The 19345-nt window shown below is 42.7% G+C and overlaps 1 protein-coding gene across 10 annotated transcripts in view; it reads right to left on the bottom strand.

Moving 5' to 3' along the window:
* LOC124117076 (CD109 antigen-like) overlaps positions 1-19345 on the bottom strand; it is a 59353-nt gene that overhangs the window by 26913 nt on the left and 13095 nt on the right. For 9 of the 10 annotated variants that reach the window (XM_048387542.1, XM_048387540.1, XM_048387536.1 and 6 more), the window contains exons 2-18: positions 17357-17418; positions 13221-13375; positions 13067-13092; positions 11036-11189; positions 9470-9540; positions 9110-9235; positions 8612-8651; positions 7888-7972; positions 7017-7131; positions 5343-5570; positions 4650-4874; positions 3536-3634; positions 3033-3095; positions 2713-2898; positions 2217-2366; positions 1629-1802; positions 1091-1148 (exon numbers count right to left, since the gene is read on the bottom strand). In XM_048387542.1, coding sequence (XP_048243499.1) covers positions 1091-1148; positions 1629-1802; positions 2217-2366; positions 2713-2898; positions 3033-3095; positions 3536-3634; positions 4650-4874; positions 5343-5570; positions 7017-7131; positions 7888-7972; positions 8612-8651; positions 9110-9235; positions 9470-9540; positions 11036-11189; positions 13067-13092; positions 13221-13375; positions 17357-17418 — 2017 coding nt within the window. Of the gene's footprint in view, positions 1-487; positions 627-1090; positions 1149-1628; positions 1803-2216; positions 2367-2712; positions 2899-3032; positions 3096-3535; positions 3635-4649; positions 4875-5342; positions 5571-7016; positions 7132-7887; positions 7973-8611; positions 8652-9109; positions 9236-9469; positions 9541-11035; positions 11190-13066; positions 13093-13220; positions 13376-17356; positions 17419-19345 lie in introns of all 10 variants that reach the window. The other variant, XM_048387541.1, reaches the window with a different exon arrangement.

The following is a 19345-nucleotide window of genomic DNA, read 5'->3' as shown; positions in this document are numbered from 1 at the left end:
GACAATGTTTCAGACATAAGACCAAAAGGTTTATACTCAGGCGACGTCTCTTGACGTTTCCCCAATTAACATATTTAATTTCGAACCAAATATGTCCAACAAAATAAACGTTTAACTTTGTCAACAGACCGTGTCCTGGTAAGGTAAAGATCATAGCCATGGCGATCACTCATTCAGTTTCACTGTTAGGATGCAATGCTTCTAATCTTCCCTGATCAAAGCAGTTAACTTATGGTCAAGTCGTTTTATCCTAGCAGGCGTGAGGGCAAAACGCTAAGGTAAGACTAAGAGTCTGTCAGTTCACAAAATTAATGCATGTGGCCATGTTTTCGGGAACAAAGATTAACACAAGGGCCACAAGATCATTCCCTGGTTTTAGAGTCTGTTTCAGGAATGCACACAGTTATGACAGGAGCAAATGAAGCGCAGCAGCACAACTCCAGGGGAGACAGGGATATAATGGGGTATATATTCCTTCTGTAACTACCCGCTGGTCTTGTTGGTCCACAGCCAAGTTTCAGGGAAATCAGACCGAATTTTCTCAACTTCCTTCAGAGCAGCTGTTTGATGAGCCACTCCTCCGGGAAGCGGGCCAGCCATTCCCTTCTCGTAATACCGCACCGGATCTGACGTCACCCATAACCAATTATTAATGGGAACAAATGCCCGGCGTAAATAGATTATATGGTTTATTGCAATTAGGGGTTTTGTGATACTCAGTGAGGGGCATCGTGGTGAGATCTCGTCTATAATTGGGGTGCCTCGGAGACACATTTGTTCAGCTACTGCATAGAACATATTCGCTGGAAGGAGGAACCAAACGCTGGTTTTCTGGACATCCAGCTTGTGTGTGTGTGTGTGTGTGTGTGTGTGTGTGTGTGTGTGTGTGTGTGTGTCTTTTGTTAATGTTTTATTCGGAATCGAAACTTCGACATTTCTGTTATTGATGGATAAGTGATGTGGTGATTCCGTCGATTAGATGATAATTAACTTTTATTTGGCATTAAGATGAATAATGGTTTTGTATTGAATGTTGTTTTATATATGTATGTTATATGACATATTTTTATATATAAAATTTTTAACTTACAGTAGGGCTTGACGTATTTGTACACAAGAGCATCAGTCATCACAGCCACCCCGGAGTTCTGGAATAAAATATGTATATTTCTAGTCATGGTAATATTATTTTGTAGCTTCGAAACACGTAGAGAACGCACAGTATAGACTGAGCCTTTTAGTCATTGTAATATTTAACTGCCTCAATAACTGGAAAATGTGTGAGACAAGAAAATCCCGACTTCTATGTACAGCTACGTATAGAGTAAATGCATCAATATAACAATTCACTTTTTCTACCAGTACAGATAAACACAATTAAGAAATACCAATGGAAAACGTATCCATTGAAGTCAACTACGCTAGAACTCAGGCAATGTTTAAAGTCAATGTTCTCAAATGTGTTTATCAAACGCAGTCAACCTCGGAGTAATACTGATTATACTTAAAATAATATATATATTTTTGACGAGAGGAACGAAGAAAAGGAAAACAACATTCCCTTCCGATTTGTGTTCGCGTGAAAAGCGACAGCTAACAGCCTGTGGTGTTGCCTAACGGTTACATACCTGGAAGATCTGGTTGGCGTCACTTCCGCCATAGTAGGTGGGGAATCCCCACCAGCCTCCCCAGGGTAGGACCATCCTCTTCCGGCGAGCAACAGCACCCAGAGGAATGGGGCCTCCAAATCCTCCTCCACCTACACTCTTGATAGTGTCGTATGACTTCAGTTCACTGATAACCTGTGATCAAACGGATCATAAAAATAGTGCTTCAAGATGAAATGTGTCAGTGGTAAGACTGTAGAATTTGCTTTTTTTGTGCCGGGTAACACTTGGCCGCACAGTGAACAACCTGGGAATGTGTGAATCAACTCAAAGCCTAATTTCACCTTGACCTACCTTGTATTGTGCGAGTCATGCCGCCACCAGAAACACGTTGCTATTCCTTGTCCTTCTGAACTTGTGTACGTCATGGTGGCAATAACACCTGTGTTTCCTTGACCTACCCCAGAATATGTGTGTCATGTCGGCATCAGACATTGTAGGACCTTGACCTATCCCAGACCGTGTCATGTCGGCATCAGACATTGTAGGACCTAGACCTATCTCAGACAGTGTCGTGTCGTCACCAGACTTTATAGGACCTTGACCTACCTCAGACTGCGTGATGTCATTTCCGGACTTGAGGAGGAGGACGCTCTGGTCTACGGCCAGGAGGTTGACCAGGGACTGGGGGTCAGCGGTGACCTGTACATTGACACTGTCACCAGGCTGGGCAGTTGTCTTGTCCATAGAGATAGACACCTGGAGTCAAAAATACAACTGAGTGACGCTGAGTGGCCATAGTCAGGCTGAAAGTAATAGTAATGACATCTACAGCTCTTTTACACTGTAAGGGACCGATCATTTGATATTGGGGGAGGTGGGGGCTTGGATTTTATCGAAAAAAGCAAATATGCTTCAGTCCATGGATTAAATTGTCTGCCACAAAAGTGCCATTGTTGCAAGGTGTTTTTCCTAAAACCATATTCAGGCTCATAATTTTAATTAAAAAATATTTGGTTTTGCAGAAGTATGATCAGTCCCAAAGTAGCCTTATCCCGATAAACTCATAATATTCAACTTAATATCGGACTATTGCAGTGCTTACCTTGTTCTCAAACGCGCCATCCACATCGAAGCTGACGCTGTCGGTGACAATCTCTCCATCTTTCCTGACGTAATACACAATGATCCGGGCATTAGGCGCCATCTTGGATGTAACCGGGATGGAAAATGATGCGAGGTTTGCTTTGTCGATGTAGCCAGTGGCCACGATGGAACCACGAGACATTACCTGGAATGAATATCAGGTAAAGTTAGCATCTGGACAAGAGGAGCAGGCACGTATGACCAACATGAACGCTTCAATCTCACTTTCTGTTTTAATCTGAGATACTAAAGTATCTATTTGTGTTGTACACAACCTACCTGGTAGAACAGCTCACTGATGGATTCGGTAACCTTGACGTCGAAATTCACATTGCTTCCGGCCTGTAAAACACAAACAAATTCTGTCATTACGATTCATTCAAATATCATTTGACGTCTACTTTTGTTTTCGACGCAATCTGCCACGTTCCTACATTGCGCCCCCCGACACCTCTATAAAAGTACATACGTCTGTGAACTCACATAAAATATAAACGCCGACCAAATTAGTGGTGAGACTAACATGAATGGATCCCATGATTGCCGTAAAAGGTGACTATGCTTGTCGTAAGAGGCGATTAACGGGATCGGGTGGTCAGGTTCGCTGACTTGGTAGATGCATGTCATCGTATTCTAATTGCGTGGATCGTTGTTCGAAATATCAATCACTGGATTGTCAGGTCCAGACTGGATTATTTACAGTCCGCCGTCATATATATATTGCTGATCATGGCGTTAAGCAACAAACAAACAAAACATTCACAGAGACCTGAGATACTTACTGAAAGTTGTTGCGATTTCAGGAGCAGCTGGATGTAGTTGTCACTCGGTGAGTAGCTCTTCTCGATGGACTTGCTGGAGGAAACCTTGCCATACTTTACCTACAACCAAGACCATAGATATGTCTTTGTCGGACGAATTCTTGAAGGAGAACTATTACAAATTATATCGAAAGGAAAAGTGTGATTGAATACGCGGTTTTTGTATTTTTCATTTAGAATCATTTTCTGATGGACAACCAATATGAATCTTAATATCATTAAAATATTTTCTACTCCGATTTGATACCCCTCTGCCTTAAGATCTGACATAGGGGGTCACGTCGGGAGATCTTTCAAATAAACTTTCATTCTAGGTACTAACGAAGCATTAGGATCAGTATATGTGCTTTTTGTATCTCGAAAATGAGCGTAAAAGGGCAGTTCCAAATTGACAAAAAGAAGGTTGTTTTTGTTCTGAGGGTTTTCATTTGTTCCGAGCTTTTGGAAAATAGAGACAATGGGTGGTAAATCAATCTACCAAGCAGAAACTGCGACTGACAACATGTAGTCAAACGGTGACAAGATACGAATTAGAGCAGCCGTATCGATTTAGAAAGCTGAGTGATGAGATCCTTTGTTTGAATTGGGCGGTCAATAAAGGTGTATTTAATGTGATTTTCTGCTTTCTACGGCTTGGCATATCTTGATGGAAAGAATCGGGGCAAATATATGATTATAATGGCATTGAACTTGTCTGTAGCTGCATGTTACTGTAACCTGGGTGGCACAGGTGGCCCAGTCGTCTAAGGCGCCGCGATTCGCTGTGCAGAGTTGCGTTCCTTGGGCACGCCAGAAACCTATGATTGTGGGTTCGAATCCCAGTTCGCCCCGATTATGTTTCTAGGTTTGTCAGCACCATAGCCGTGCTCGTGGGTTTCACCGAAGTGGTAAACGTCTGAGACCTGCATCACTTCGGGCTTTCCTCCCAAATTAAGCTGACACGCCGCGATATAACTGGAATACTGTTAAACCCAACTCACTCTCTCACTCTCTCACTCTCACTCACTACCGTAACCTGACAACACGCTACTGCATCGCCTCTAGGTCTGGTTAACTACATACTGGTTGTACTTACTGTAAGACTGACGCTGCTAGCATTGGCGGGGATGTGGACTTCAATGGGCACAAGCCCTGTGTCTGGGACTGAGAAAGTTTGGTCCGGGATGGTGTAGGAAGTCGTTCTGGGGTAGTAGAAGGCGGGAGTGGTCGTCTGTTTGATCTGACTGGTCACTCTTGTGCTCACGGTCACCCGCTGGGTGCTTGTCTGGACTGGGCGACCGTCTTGTTGCTGGACTTGCAGCTGCGGAAACACAACGATGATGACCAATGAATGTAATTATGACTCAGTGTCAGCAACCCTTTCAGAACATAATATACGTCATAAGTGAAGAAGTGACATTTGGAAAGGGACATCTTACAAATCAACAGCAGCTTCCATAAAATCAGTTAATTTAAGAAAAGATCATTGTGTTAATCATTTAGTTTTTTTACGTGACAATTTAACAGTATAACTTCTTTAAGTGGCATTTAGAAGTTGGTGTGATGAAGTAAGACAAGTTCTATGGATGAACAACTTCTTTATTACAATTAGTTGGACGTTTCGGTGTTTCGGTGTTGTTTAGCACTATCCATCACTTGCTTGATAAAGGTGTTAGGATCTACACCGAAACGTCGCACTAATTGTAATAAAGAAGTTGTTCATCCATAGAACTAGTCTTACTTAATTTAACAGTAGTTTTGTTCTGTGAAGCGGACTGTTTCAACTCACATAGGCGATGTATTTGAGACCCGGCTTGAAAGTCTTGGGGTCCGACGGGGCGAAGGACAGTTTGGTTGCGTACTGGTAGATCTTGACCGTGCTGGATCCATTCAGTGTTATACCAGTCAAGCCCTCCGTCACATTGGCGGTCACCTCGATCTTTTGGTTATTCAGGCCATTAGGGAACACCTTCTTCATGTCAGCAAGGGATAGCGTCACCTTGCTCTCGCCATCAATCTGGAAAAATGCACCACATGTCGATATAGTAGCGATAAAAAGGGAAGGAAGCAAATAGCCAAGGATTCAACCCGAAACACTATTTGCTACAGTTGCAGCTACTACTTATGTCCCTACTACCCCTACAATACCTCTGTCATTTACTGTTCCAACTACATCAACGAATTAAAACACGTTGAAGACTCCTACGACCAATACGCATGTACTACTTCTACGACCAATACGCATGGACTACGACATGGACCAATACGCATGTATTACTACATGGACCAATACGCATGTACTATTACTAAGACCAATACGTATATACCAATCCTTAGACAATACGCATGCATTACTACAACGACCAATACGCATGTACCATTTCTAAAACCAATACGCATGTACTACTTCTACTACGACCAAAACCCTGTACCACTACAACGACCAATACGCATGCGCCATTCATGCGACCAACACGCATGTACTACTATTACGAGCAACACACATGTGCTACTATTACGAGCAACACACATGTGCTACTACTACGACCAATACGCATATGCTATTACTGCGACCAACACACATGTACTACTATTACGAGCAACACACATGTGCTACTATTACGAGCAACACACATGTGCTACTATTACAAGCAACACACATGTGCTACTACTACGACCAATACGCATGTACTACTACTACAACGCCCAACACGCATGTACTTCTTATACGATCAATACGCATATACTAGTACTACGACCAATATATGCATGTACTGCTACTACGACCACAGATCATGTACTACTACTACTACTACTACTACTACTACTACTACTACTACTACTACCACTACTACGGACAATACGCATGTACTACTACTACGACAATACGCATCTACTAGTACGACCAATACGCTTAAACTACTTCTGAATTTACTTCTTCGACGTGTACTGGGAGGAGAATGAATACTACTACGAATACGAATACTCCGGCAACAACGACCACTTCTAATTCTACTACAGCAACAACTACTATGAAGGCTACGACTTCATCTACGTGGACTACGTCTACAACTACGACGACTACCTCTATAACTGAGGCCGTTGCTACTACTGCTACTACTGCTACTGCAACTGTTCATATTATTGTTGCTATCACTACTAATTGCCACTACCATGTACATAAGTCGACCCGTGAAGATCTGGGGTACAATAGGTCTTCAGCAACCTATGCTTTCCCTAAAAGGCGACTATGCTTGTCGTAAGAAGCAACTAACGGGTTCGGGTAGTCAGGCTCGCTGACTTGGCTGATTCATGTCATCGTATCCCAATTGCTTGGATCGATGCTCATGATATCAGTCACTTGATTGTCTGGTCCAGACTCGATTACTTACAGACCGCCGTCATATAGATATATTGCTGAGTGTGGCGTTAAACAACAAACGAACAAACATAAGTAACTCACAGCCATTGTCTTCGTGATCATGGGCTCCGCTCCGTGGTAGTTCCAGGGCCGGTAGTATCGCTCCAACTTGGCCTCCAAGTTGATCGTTCCCTTTACCGGCTTGCCATAGGTGTACCTGGATAAGAAGCCATCAGTGATGAGATAACGAAACACTGGTCAACCTGTTTTACAGAGGGTAATTTTGACGGAAAACAGGCAGGGAAACATTCTCCCGAAAGTAACCCCATTTTGTGTTCCGGGGCAGAACATGTGCCTAGTTTGTGTTTAACGCCACACTCATCAATATTATATATCATGAGCTGCGACCTACACGGTTGGTTGGTTTGGTTGGTGTTTTACGCCGCACTCAGCAATATTCCAGCTATATGACGGCGGTCTGTAAATAATCGAGTCTGGACCAGACAATCCAGTGATTGATATCATGAGCATCGATCCACGCAATTGGGATCGATGACATGCTTCAACCAAGTCAGCGAGCCTGACCACCCGAGCGACCCACACCGTCGGGATATGTTAATTCGCCATCAACCAAGTTACCGAGCCTGACCATCTGATCCGATTACTTTTTAAGATCAGCATAGGTTGCTAGTGATAGATTTTGACTCGGAATCCTCCGTTTCTCAATTTATTCGCCTCTTACGACTAGAAATGGGGTGATGGGCACTTATTCTATTTCGGAGATAAAAACAATTTCGTGTTAGCCGATGTCGCGGACCTTGAAGTCGTTATGTCATGAGAACATCGCTGTATACAAAAACAGCTAAACCTCAACTCTTACCAAGATCACCTGACGTCAGTTGCATGTGAAATAAGTTCACTTGGAATACTTGTAACCCTCCAACAGTACAATGGAAAGACACTCTTGACTTACTTGGCTTTGACTGTGGCAGTGATGTGGTCGTCAGACACAAGTCCATAGCTTGGTAGCTCTACTGTTACCTCGAATTTGGGCAAAACTGAAAGAACGAAAACCGTTCAGTGATTATCATGTACAATGACAGATACATTATGAGTGAGTTGTAGTCAGCTATGTTTCAGCTTCATCTTCGAATCCCGGTTCACCCCGATTATGTTTCTAGGTTTGTCAGCACAATACTCGTGCTCGTCGGTTTCACCGAGGTGGTAAACGTCTGAGGCCTGCGTCACTTCGGGCTTTCCTCCCACATTAAGCTGACACGCCATGATGTAACTGGAATACTGTTAAAAGCGGCATTAAACTCAACTCACTCACCCAAGCTTCATCAGGGGCTTGAACATGATCGAATATGGACAGGACAAACAGGTTACTGAAAGCATGAATTACGATCCACACAATCGTGGAACAATGACACAAAACTCGCCAAGACACTGTGCCCGATGAACGACGCTCAACTTTAGTCAGATTGTGATTAATTGCAAACATGCCCTTCTAATCTGATGAGTCAGTCGGGTGTCCTCGTAGTTCTGAAGCGTCCGTACGTAACGCTCGCCATCCGCGTTCAAGTAACCTCTTGAGTTTACCGTGAAACAGCTGAATATTGTTAACACGTTGTAAACCAAAACTCGTAACCTCATTCACTAAATCAGTCGGAGAAATGTTCTTGTATAAATCTTACCATATTCAGCGATGGTGAACACCTTCTCTTCTGTCACAGCCTGCAAGACATACAGATTCACAATTATCACCAAGTTACGGATTTTTCAATATAGATGTAATAAATACATTATTAATGACATATGAACGATGAATGTATGTAGGCACGTTCAGTTCTTTGGAGGTGACGTGACATAGGGTTTGAGGTCACGTCCAAGAACGGTGTGTGTGTGTGTGTGTGTCCGGACTGATGTCCATTTTATAGTTCTAGCCCACTGAGATACCATGCCACAGACTAACATGCATACCCCCTTCAGACACAGAAAAATGACTCCGAGCCGACCAGTCATTGTTTTAGTGCCAGGCAGGGTAACAACAAGTACCATCTTTTAAGGTCTTTTTGGTATGGCGCGGCCGGGGATCGAACCCCGGACCTTCCGCACTCCGGGTGGACGCTCTACCACTACACCACGGAGGCGACCTCAGTTCTTAGTCAGAGATAATGGGGTAAACTACTTACACCGGCTGTGACCTTGATCTTCCAGTCACCGAGTACAGGTTGGCTGGAGGTGGGGAGGTAGTTTGTGTTGACGCCGCTAGCGTCCTTCACTGCCACCCACTGCTTGATTTTGTTTGAGTTGGGATCCTGTAAACATTGAAACACATGGTGTATTTACACATGACGACGATGCAGAGACTCTGGGATATTATCACAAATTAAAATATATTGTCTACATAATTATTTGTAAATATTATTTCGAATTTTTTTTAATGTATGTCCAACATAGAATTGTGTATTGGCACATTGTCAACAATTAATGAATTGCTGTTTGCTTAATTTTAAAAGAAATAATTTGTAAAGCCGTGAGATGTTACTCACGAAGATGTCGATGTTCATGTCGCCGGTGTACAGTTTCATGTCGGGGAACATGGCAAAGGCCCGGAAATGGACTGAAATTAACGAATGCAATAATTTTAGATCCACATCGCAAAGTAATTTGGCGTCATATATGAAGAGGAAATTACCAACCAGAACCACTGTTTTCTACTCGCACCATACCCGTAAGGGTCGGTCGGGTAGCCTAGTGGTTAAAGCGTTCGCTCGTCACGCGGAAGACCCGAGTTCGATTCCCGACATGGGTACAATGTGTGAAGCCCATTTCTGGTGTCCCCCGCCGTGATATTGCTGGAATATTGCTAAAAGCGGCGTGAAACCAAACTCACTCATTCACCCATACTCGTGCTTTTTTGTTTCAATGACCTGAAACGCTGTTTATTTCTTGGCCGCGAAACCTCTGAAATACTGTTCACAATGATGGAAACCCCAAACACATTAAACCCCTAAATACCAATTCATTAATGTGCGTATGTCAACTAATGCACTCACTAGCATGATATATAAATATCATTAATCAATTGAGGTCTTACTAAACAGCGTCCGGGGAACAATCAGCAACATTTGCTGGGTGGCAACCGTTGTTGTTGTAAAGGCGTTTCTTGGGAGCAGTGCAAGTCGTGGCACCACCCTAAGTGCGAGGGGCAGTCAGATGGGGAGTTGGATATATACATAGGCACCTTCGACAGAAGGCTGACGCTTCATGATCAGCAGTTATAGGTCTTATTCATCAGAAAACATTTGGACCCTCCGGACTGATGAATAGCAATGGCTCCTACCAATTCCAACTGAATCAAATGGGACTAGAAGACCCTGTGTTCCACAACTGTTCCTGATTTCGATTCTTACCATTTTAACAGGTCATGTCAGAACGACGTTTCGCGAACTTTGACCGATCAATTAAATAACCAGTTAACAAGATATCGACAGCACGGGTTTGAAACTGGCGTCTTCCATACTACGCTACAAAAAATACAAGGACAAAATTCTGGATTTACAATTTGAAGACTGGCTGTAAGAACAGGTCATTCCACATTCTGGAAGTACTTCACTCAAGCTATGCAAGTCTCTTTTGTTTCAAATGTTTATCCCACTGAAGCAAGAGACAGACGATGATATGGAGGGAATCAGTCGTACATCCCGTCACTTCATCGGAATACTCCGTGTTCACCTTTCCGAAGTTGCATGATTAGAAAAAGTATTCCGATCACTTTCCAAATCTGTTAAGCGGCGCTTTGATTGGTCGTTCTGGCGTGACCGGTAATGTGATGCTTTGTTTGTTTGTTTGTTTAACGCCGCACTCAGCTATATTCCAGCTATATGACGGCGTTCTGTATATAATCGAGTCCGGACCAGACACTCCTGTGATTGCGTAATGGGATGTCTTCAGATCATTGTTTAGCGGTAGCGAAAACCAAGATGTGATTTTAATGAGCTTTTTAAATTACTCCCGGACGTCTTATTAAACCCCGCGGACGCTCCGGGGCGATCTCGGACGCTCCCTGACTTTTAAACAGTAGGCCCCGTAAATTATCTCTTTCGTCGACTGACCTGTTTGACCAGGCTTGTACATGGCCTTGTCCGTCTGGATGAAGATGGACATGCTCTTGTGGTTGTAGGTCAGCGTTGTCTCGTTACTGAAGGTCAAACCACCACTTCCTGTCACCTTCAGCTTGTAGCTTCCGCTTTTGAGATCTTTGGGAACCTGATCATGCAAGGAGTCAAATGTGATCCTAATTCAAAAAGTGTTTCTACAGTGAATATAGATATCCACATCAAATAATGCATTACCAAACCAAACAATAATAGTGATAGAGGTAGACACGAGCAAATGAACCAGATAAGACAGTGTTATTTAACGTCACAACCAGCAACATGATGGCCTGTACAAAATCTTTGCTTTTTTCTTGTTTAACGCCACACTCAGCAATATTCCAGCCCCATGACGGCGGTCTGTAAATAATCAAGTCTGGACCAGACAATCCAATAACTGACATTATGAGCATCGAGCAATTGGGATACGATGAGATGCATCAACCAAGTCAGCGAGCCTGACCACCCGATCCCGTTAGTCACCTCTTACGACAAGCATGGTCGCTTTTTACGGCAAGCATGGGTTGCTGAAGTCCTATTCAAACCCGGATCCTATTCAAACATCAGTGAGTGAGTGAGTGGGTGGGTGAGCATGGTTTTACGCCGCTTTTAGCAATATTCCAGCAATATCACAGCGGGGGACACCAGAAATGGGCTTCACACATTGTACCCATGTCGGGAATCGAACCCGGGTCTTCCGCGTGACGAGCGAACGCTCTAACCACTAGGCTACCCGACCGCCCCTGATCCACATCAAAAAGTGGTCCAACTAACCAGCTGAGATCCACGCCGTCAGGGTACGATGACACACACTCACCTAATTCTCATATTGTAGCTATAACTACCCGATCCTCAGATCTACTTTATCCAGGAGCCTACACATAATATAGACTTTGGGGAGATTTGTTTATCATATAATGGGTAGGTTTCTCGACAGGATAAAGCCAACCGATAAAAACAATATCCGTTGGGGTCATATGCGATTAGAGATGCAAATATCAAAGGTTAAGTAGGACTACTTTCACTGTTTATAAACAAACATGGCGTCGCCCTCGTCATTCGGCGATCGAGTCAGAATTAACCATCGGGAATTTGGATAAACTACAGGGATAATTGCTATCATTATAAAAAAACAGACTAATATACTGAAAATCAGTGTCCTACTGTGACGTAGCTAAGGCATTTTATAAGTTTTGCAACTTTGGAGATATAAATTTCGAAACAATTTTGCGAGGGTACGAGGCCTAGCCAAGCGGGATCAGTAGCCATATCTGTGCTTGTAGACCTCTGCGGCTTGAAACCTTCTCCACAAATTAAATAGTTGGATTTGGCCGAAATATATTTGAATTGTTACCTTGTTTCGTTTTGTCGCTGTGTGTATATCTGACTACACTTCTTAACGTTATGACAGGACAGACCGACTGTCAACAACGTTTGGCCGTGGCCGTGACGTCTCATAGACTAGGGTTCGAGTAGCTTCCCTTTGACAAAGGGCAGTTACCCTAGCGGACAGACCGATTGATTGCCGCGAAAGGCAATTAAAGACAACTGTTGTTTTGCGTATATGCTGCTTCGCCACTGTATAAGAAACAGATTTCAGTTGAAACTATATTGGCTACAGTCACTGTCCGACTGACACATCACTTACCCTGTGACGTAATAAATATAAATGCGCGCATTCCAGGAAAACTCGCAATGTTTGGGTAATGTTTGTGAGAGAGGGAAAGCGATTTTAAAGCACAGAATTAAAGAATGACATTATATGATAAAGAGGTTATCACGCTTGTGTGTTTTGGGGATGGTAAATATCCTGTATTAGGAATAAACACTATGTATTTAACTCGCCAAGGCTCGCTAAATACAATGTTTATTCCTAATGCAAGATATTGACCAACCCCAAACACACTCGCGTTATAACCTCTTTTGGTGATGAATAACTCGATCCGTATATTAATATAAAAATAGAATAAATAAAATGGTTCTAATTACCTTGATGGTTATACTTTGGGGCTGACCTGTAAATAAAATAAAACATTGATTTTCAAAAAACAATGTATATAGCTACATAGGTTATAGGATACTCGGATACTATTGGTTTGTTAACAAATAGCGATAATAATGGTCATTCTGAATGGTTACCTACCTTGCACAAGAACTCCGCTTGCAGAAGCGATGGATTGCGTCCCCTTAACGAGCGCGGCCTTGACATTGACGTTAGCGGTGGCTTTGAGGATGTTGGCACTGACCTCAAAATCCATGCCCGGTCTGACGGATGTCGGGGAGAGCACGACATAGGAACTGGAACCAAAATGCCATTTCTATATTTGATCTATACCTGGTCGACATATGCATGAACTACATCATATTGAGAATATTCTCCTATATCGAGGCGTGAGTTTAACGTCGCATATATTGAGTGAGGGAGTTGGGTTTAACGTCGCTTTTAACGCTATCAGTAAGGAAGGTGTGTTTACGCAACTTTGGACAGTATGTCAGTAAATTCACGTTGTGTAAGCTTCGTGTAAAAGGAGTGAGTGAGTATTGTTTGACGCCACTTTTAGCAATATTCCAGCAATATCACGGCGGGGGACACCGGAAATGGGCTTCACACATTGTACACATGTCGGGAATCGAACCCGGGTCTTCGGCGTGACGAGCGAACGCTTTTACCACTAGGCTACCCGACCGCCCCTCGTGTGAAGGAAAGCCCCAGTGATGCAGGTCTTACACGTTTACCACTTAAAGTGCTACCAATCCTTGATACATAGCCATGACGAATCTAGGATTCGAACCCAAGCTTCTGACACACTTAAGGACGCAATTCTGTACAGCATGCCGTAGACTCCTGGGCCACCCGTGCCTCCGACACGTATATTAATGATATGATGATAACGACATAATGACACAGGACTGTCCACCATTGAATATGCAAAATACGGCTGCTAAACACGCGATCACAATACGAAAGGGTGCACGGGTGGCAGAGTTGCGCCCCTTGGGAACGCCAGAAACCTATGATCGTGGTAAACGTCCAAAATCTGCATCATTTCGGGCTTTCCTGCCACATTATGCCGACACGCTGTGATATAACTGGAATACTGTTCAAAGCGTCGTTAAACCCAACTCACTCACTCACTCACTCAAAGCGGCGTTACACCAAACGCACTCCAATGTACCGTAAGTGTGCACGGTAAACCTGACCTGGAGGACCGGCTATCAATGTATCTGTAATTCCATAATCTGAAACGTCAATTAAGATTGTCGTGCGGTACACACAAAACAAAGAGATTTACAGAGTTGACATGGCCTTACTTAACTCATCATCAAGTCGAGAGACATATCTTTCCATTAATCTTGAAGGTTTTCATCTGACACGCCGTGATACAACTGGTAAACTGTTCAAAGAGGCGTTAAACCAAACTCACTCACAATACAAAATGTAGGGCACGTTGCTGCGACCCCTGACACTGATACAAGTATGGGTTGCTGAAAACCTATTCTACCCCAGAATCTTCACGGGTCAAAATATCTGTATCAATAAATATGCCTGTATAAGCTGCATTGGCAGATTTACGGCTTCACTGCATTATTTTGAAAATTGAGCTCCACCTTACATTTGTCGATGTGGCAACACAAGGCGATACCGTGCGTTTCCCAACTGCAATGTTATTAAGCATTGCACCATGTCCGTATGTGAAGTGAGTGGCTACGTTTAAGCGCCACCTTTGACAGCATTCCAGCACGACGGAGTACACCAAAAATGAATTTTCCCCATTTTTCCCATGTTGGTCATCGAATCAAGGCCTACTGCGCGAGTCGCGAAGGCTTTTAACACCAGGCAAGGCTACCACCCCCTGTCTACTGTCTATCAATTGACTGAGTGAGTGTGGTTTTACGCCGCATTGGGCAATATTCCAGCAATATCACTGTGGGGAAATGGACACATTCTACCCATGTGGAGAATCGGACCCAGGTGCGGCGTGACGAGCGAACGCTTTAACTTACCAGGCTAGTCAGCCACTCCTGTGTCTATCACGGTAACAGAGACACATACCCTACACCACTGTTTCCTACTTGTCGTGCGCCCGTGAAGATCCGGGGTAAAATAGGTCTTCAGCAACCCATGCTTACCGTAAAAGACGACTATGCTTGTCGTAAGAGGCGGCTAACAAGATAGGGTGGTCAGGCCGCTGACTTGGTTGATGCATATCATCGCATCCCAATTGCGTGGATAGATGCTCATGATGTCGATCACTGGATTGTGTGGTCCAGACTCGATTATTTACACACCACCGAAACATAGTTGGAATACTGCTGAGTGCGGCGTTACACAGCAAACAAACAAACTTCTTATCGTGGTTTGCGGATGTGTTACAGTATTTAGAAGCGTGTTGCTATAGTAGTCGAAACAAAGAGAAAAATAAAATTGCCAAAAATATATTGTCTTTAGCGACCTTTAACAGTAAACAGCCGAGGCGTAGGGTGACAAATGTAATGAAAGACTGTCTAAGTGACTCGTGGCACAAGCGACAGTTATTTACACACATCGACGCAGCAATGTCTAGTACTTCGGGGTAAAGCGAGTTATCTAAATGTTTGTGGACGTACTGAGACCTGTGAGAGGACGAAACAAAGAAATGTCTTTAAGTAAAACCTGCCCGCTAAATCTCGCATCAGTACATTATACATGAGGCTAGCTCATTGCGTGTCAAGGTTCAAACGTGAGTGTAGGTTAACCAGTCTGTTGTCATGGTTATCGGCAAGGCCGCGGCCAGTTTGAAACAGTAGCCTTGGTCAATCCGTAAATTTTGTTAAATGTTTGTTGACACCAAAATAAGTCATATATAGTTAAGAATGTCCACTGCGTTTGCATTAAACGAAACAACTCAAATATTTCAAAAAACCAAGCCAGGGTATTCTCAAAGGCCACCGGGGACTGTGTAGCCAATAATATAAATGTCAAAATGTCATGCGTCTATTCTTCTGGAGTATTGCGACACATCACGTGTAAACACATCAAAATGCTTCTACAGTAATCCTCGCAAACTCAAATAGTTTATTTGCTTGTAATATCCGTAAAGGGTGTGATTGGTCCGGGCGCATCCGTGTTGAATCATCACGGCGAATAAGCGCTGCGGTGATAGCGATAATGGCAGACTTAATACACATGGAATTTGTGTAAAACAATATTTACTCGCTGAATACACAAACCTTGCCGATTCGTTACAGGGTGATTAAATGTTTACACTGATGGACATGTAACCAGGGTAACATTTATCAGGTGATTAATTAAATTCCTAGTCTCGTGGTTAAAGCGATCCATCGTCATATTGGAAGCCGGGCTTATTTCGTCACAATGGTACGATGTGATTTGTTTGTTTGTTTGTTGTTTAACGCCGCACTCAGCAAAATTCCAGCTATATGACGGCGGTCTGTAAATAATCGAGTCTGGACCAGACAATCCAGTGATTGGCATCATGAGCATCGATCCACGCCATTGGGATATGATGATATGCACCAACCAAGGCAGCGAGCCTGACCACCCGATCCCGTTGGTCGCCTCTTACGGCAAGCATGGGTTGCTGAAGACCTATTCTACCCCGGATCTTATCGAGTTTGGGTACAATGTGATAAGTCCACTTAAGTATGGCGTTCATCCATTCTCATCCACTCACCTCGACTTAAACAACCTTTAAACAAGTTATGTTTAAGCCGAAATTGAAACATCCATTTAGTGTAAAATTCTCGAACTTTGGTTGCAAAAATATGCTATGGTCTTTGGGATCAGTGTTCTGATAGAGCTCAGAAAAGTCAACGCTTGTGTCCTGCGCGGTGGTTTCGTTTTATGTTTTATGTTTTATGTTTTATTTTTGGTAAAATGACCAGCAGTTGTAATGAGGAACAGGTGAATCTTTGTTAAAAGTATTTTTTTGAAATTCGACACCCGTTGCCTGGGTCCAAGTCGCATTACTATTGCCACCGCTTTATAGCAGAGTTTAAGGAATAAGGCACCAAGATACACGAGATCATATCTAGGTACAGTGGGGCTATGTTAACTCGAAGACTCGGTGACAATCGAACATAATATTCTACATGTCGATTTCGAGACAAGCGAAGTGCCAATATTGGACAATAGTTCTGTTGAGACTCTGATGGAACCACTAGTCACTTCGGTTAAACGATATTTCGATATAGTGGAGTTCAATTTAACGAGGTTTTATTGTTATGTTTGTGTATTGATAAACTAAAGCCTATTTGTGAAATAAAATGTATACTTACTCTTTGGCGAACGTCGCCCCCAGGAGGACAACTAGGACGAAGAACTTCAGCATCGTGGCTATCTGGAAAACAAGAAGAGAAGTGAACTTTGGTTTGAACGCAGATATGTACCTCACATTCATTTACGTTGTTTGAAAGATTACCGTGTGCCGACTGACATTTGATAACAATACACCGGATATCTGAACACCATCAGGAAATTACGACAATACTGCAAACGATTGTTTTTTTTATTAAATTGAAAGACATCGTGTAACTTGATTTTACATCTCGATATTATCAATGTCCTTACTGACAGAAGTCATTACCTAATCTCGTTAAGACGGTGATTAAATACAAATAGTTCCCTTCAACCTGGTGTGTTATGTCCGAGAAATGCAATAAATGAAATAGTGAATTTGCTGACAGCTCTATTTCACGAGTCAATTGCACTTTTATAATACTAAGGCATTGAGTTGACAACTATCCATGCACAGCTATATATATGAAAACGCCAAATCAATGAAACATTTAATGTCCGACAAACGGAATAAAAGAGCTGTCAAAATCTAGATGGCTCAATTTTGAGAGTGGATTTCAATTCTGTAATGGCACACGTTTTCATTAAATAAGCATTAATATAGAGCGAAATTAGAACGCCTCGCCGCTGAACTTTTCTCAGAAATCGATTTTCAGTTAAATATAGATTTACATTATACTTATATGAGAATAAAAACTCAGAACATCCTGAAAGTTTTTCTCAATCACCAAATCGTAATCATATACATGCTGGTCCAGGGAATGGAATTTTTTTGTGAAACAATCGTCTGCAAAAGTGCGTATACAGTACACGGTACTTTCAGGATATCAAATGAAAAGGCAAGGTCGTGGAGAAAGTGTACGGGGATCCCACACGACCGTTGTACCCAAAGTTCCTCACCTTAACAAAGTCAGCCCCTCAGCTCATCTGGGCCAAAAGCGGGTGGTCTTATATAGCGTCCCCACGGGGAGATAAAGCAGGTGACCGACCATATCTCAAGTGTTTTTAAATATGTTCCTTTTAGCTGACAGCGTACACACACCACGAGATTACACGTGTGACACTCAACTCTACCCGCCGAGTTGATTCCCTCCACCAGGGCTGATCACATTCAGCTGCCTTTGAATATTTTTGGTACATGGATACACTAATGTATTACAAAGCAATGCACTTATGTTTCTGTACGTATGGCAAATAAAAGACAGGTTTTAGCTATTCACTTACAGCAGACTACGGTTAAAACGAACACGCTTATAACGAACTGACTGATATACCGAACTTACTTTTTGGTCCCGACTATTTGCTGTAGTTATGCTGTATATATGCTTATAACGAACTACGTTTATAACGAACTAAAATTAGTAGTCCCTTTGAGTTCGTTCTAACCGTAGTTTACTGTAGTTAATAATGAACCTGTATTGTAGGATTCTGTATCCTGGCCTTGACCTTGTTTTCCCTAAGGTGTAACTTTTCTGACTTATTTCAGATTTCATTATTTCTAAAACATAAATTGAAATCAATATGTATAAGAAATTATTTTGCACCAAACCCTGTTAATATTATTGGCAGATTTCCTTATGAATCGAGTCTGATTATATTCTACATCGACTGACTTACAACCTTATTTTGAGTATCCACACTAGCGACTAATGAAAACATGATCACATTCTTCAGCACTGATTGTTGTTGTGCTGTGAGGCGACAAATTCCATCAATAATGTTGCTAAGTGGCTGAAATATTGTCGAATTAAAGTTGAATTTTATTATTCATTCCCACTCCTCAGTCAGTGAGTTGGGTTGAACAGTATTTCGTTTGGAACATGTTTTCGTATGGAACAGTATTTCAGTTATATCATGGTGTGTCAGCTTAATGAGGGTGAAAGTGACCCAGGTCCAGACGTTTGCCACGTTTGCGAAACTCACGAGCCTGGGTATGGTGCCGAATTACAACAAATACTCACTATTATTAA

The sequence above is a fragment of the Haliotis rufescens genome, unplaced genomic scaffold (genome assembly GCF_023055435.1).
Source record: "Haliotis rufescens isolate VD_foot unplaced genomic scaffold, xgHalRufe1.0.p SCAF_7, whole genome shotgun sequence".
Taxonomy (NCBI): domain Eukaryota; kingdom Metazoa; phylum Mollusca; class Gastropoda; order Lepetellida; family Haliotidae; genus Haliotis; species Haliotis rufescens.
Note: the sequence above shows the minus strand (reverse complement) of the source record. Positions and strands in the feature narration are given on the sequence as shown.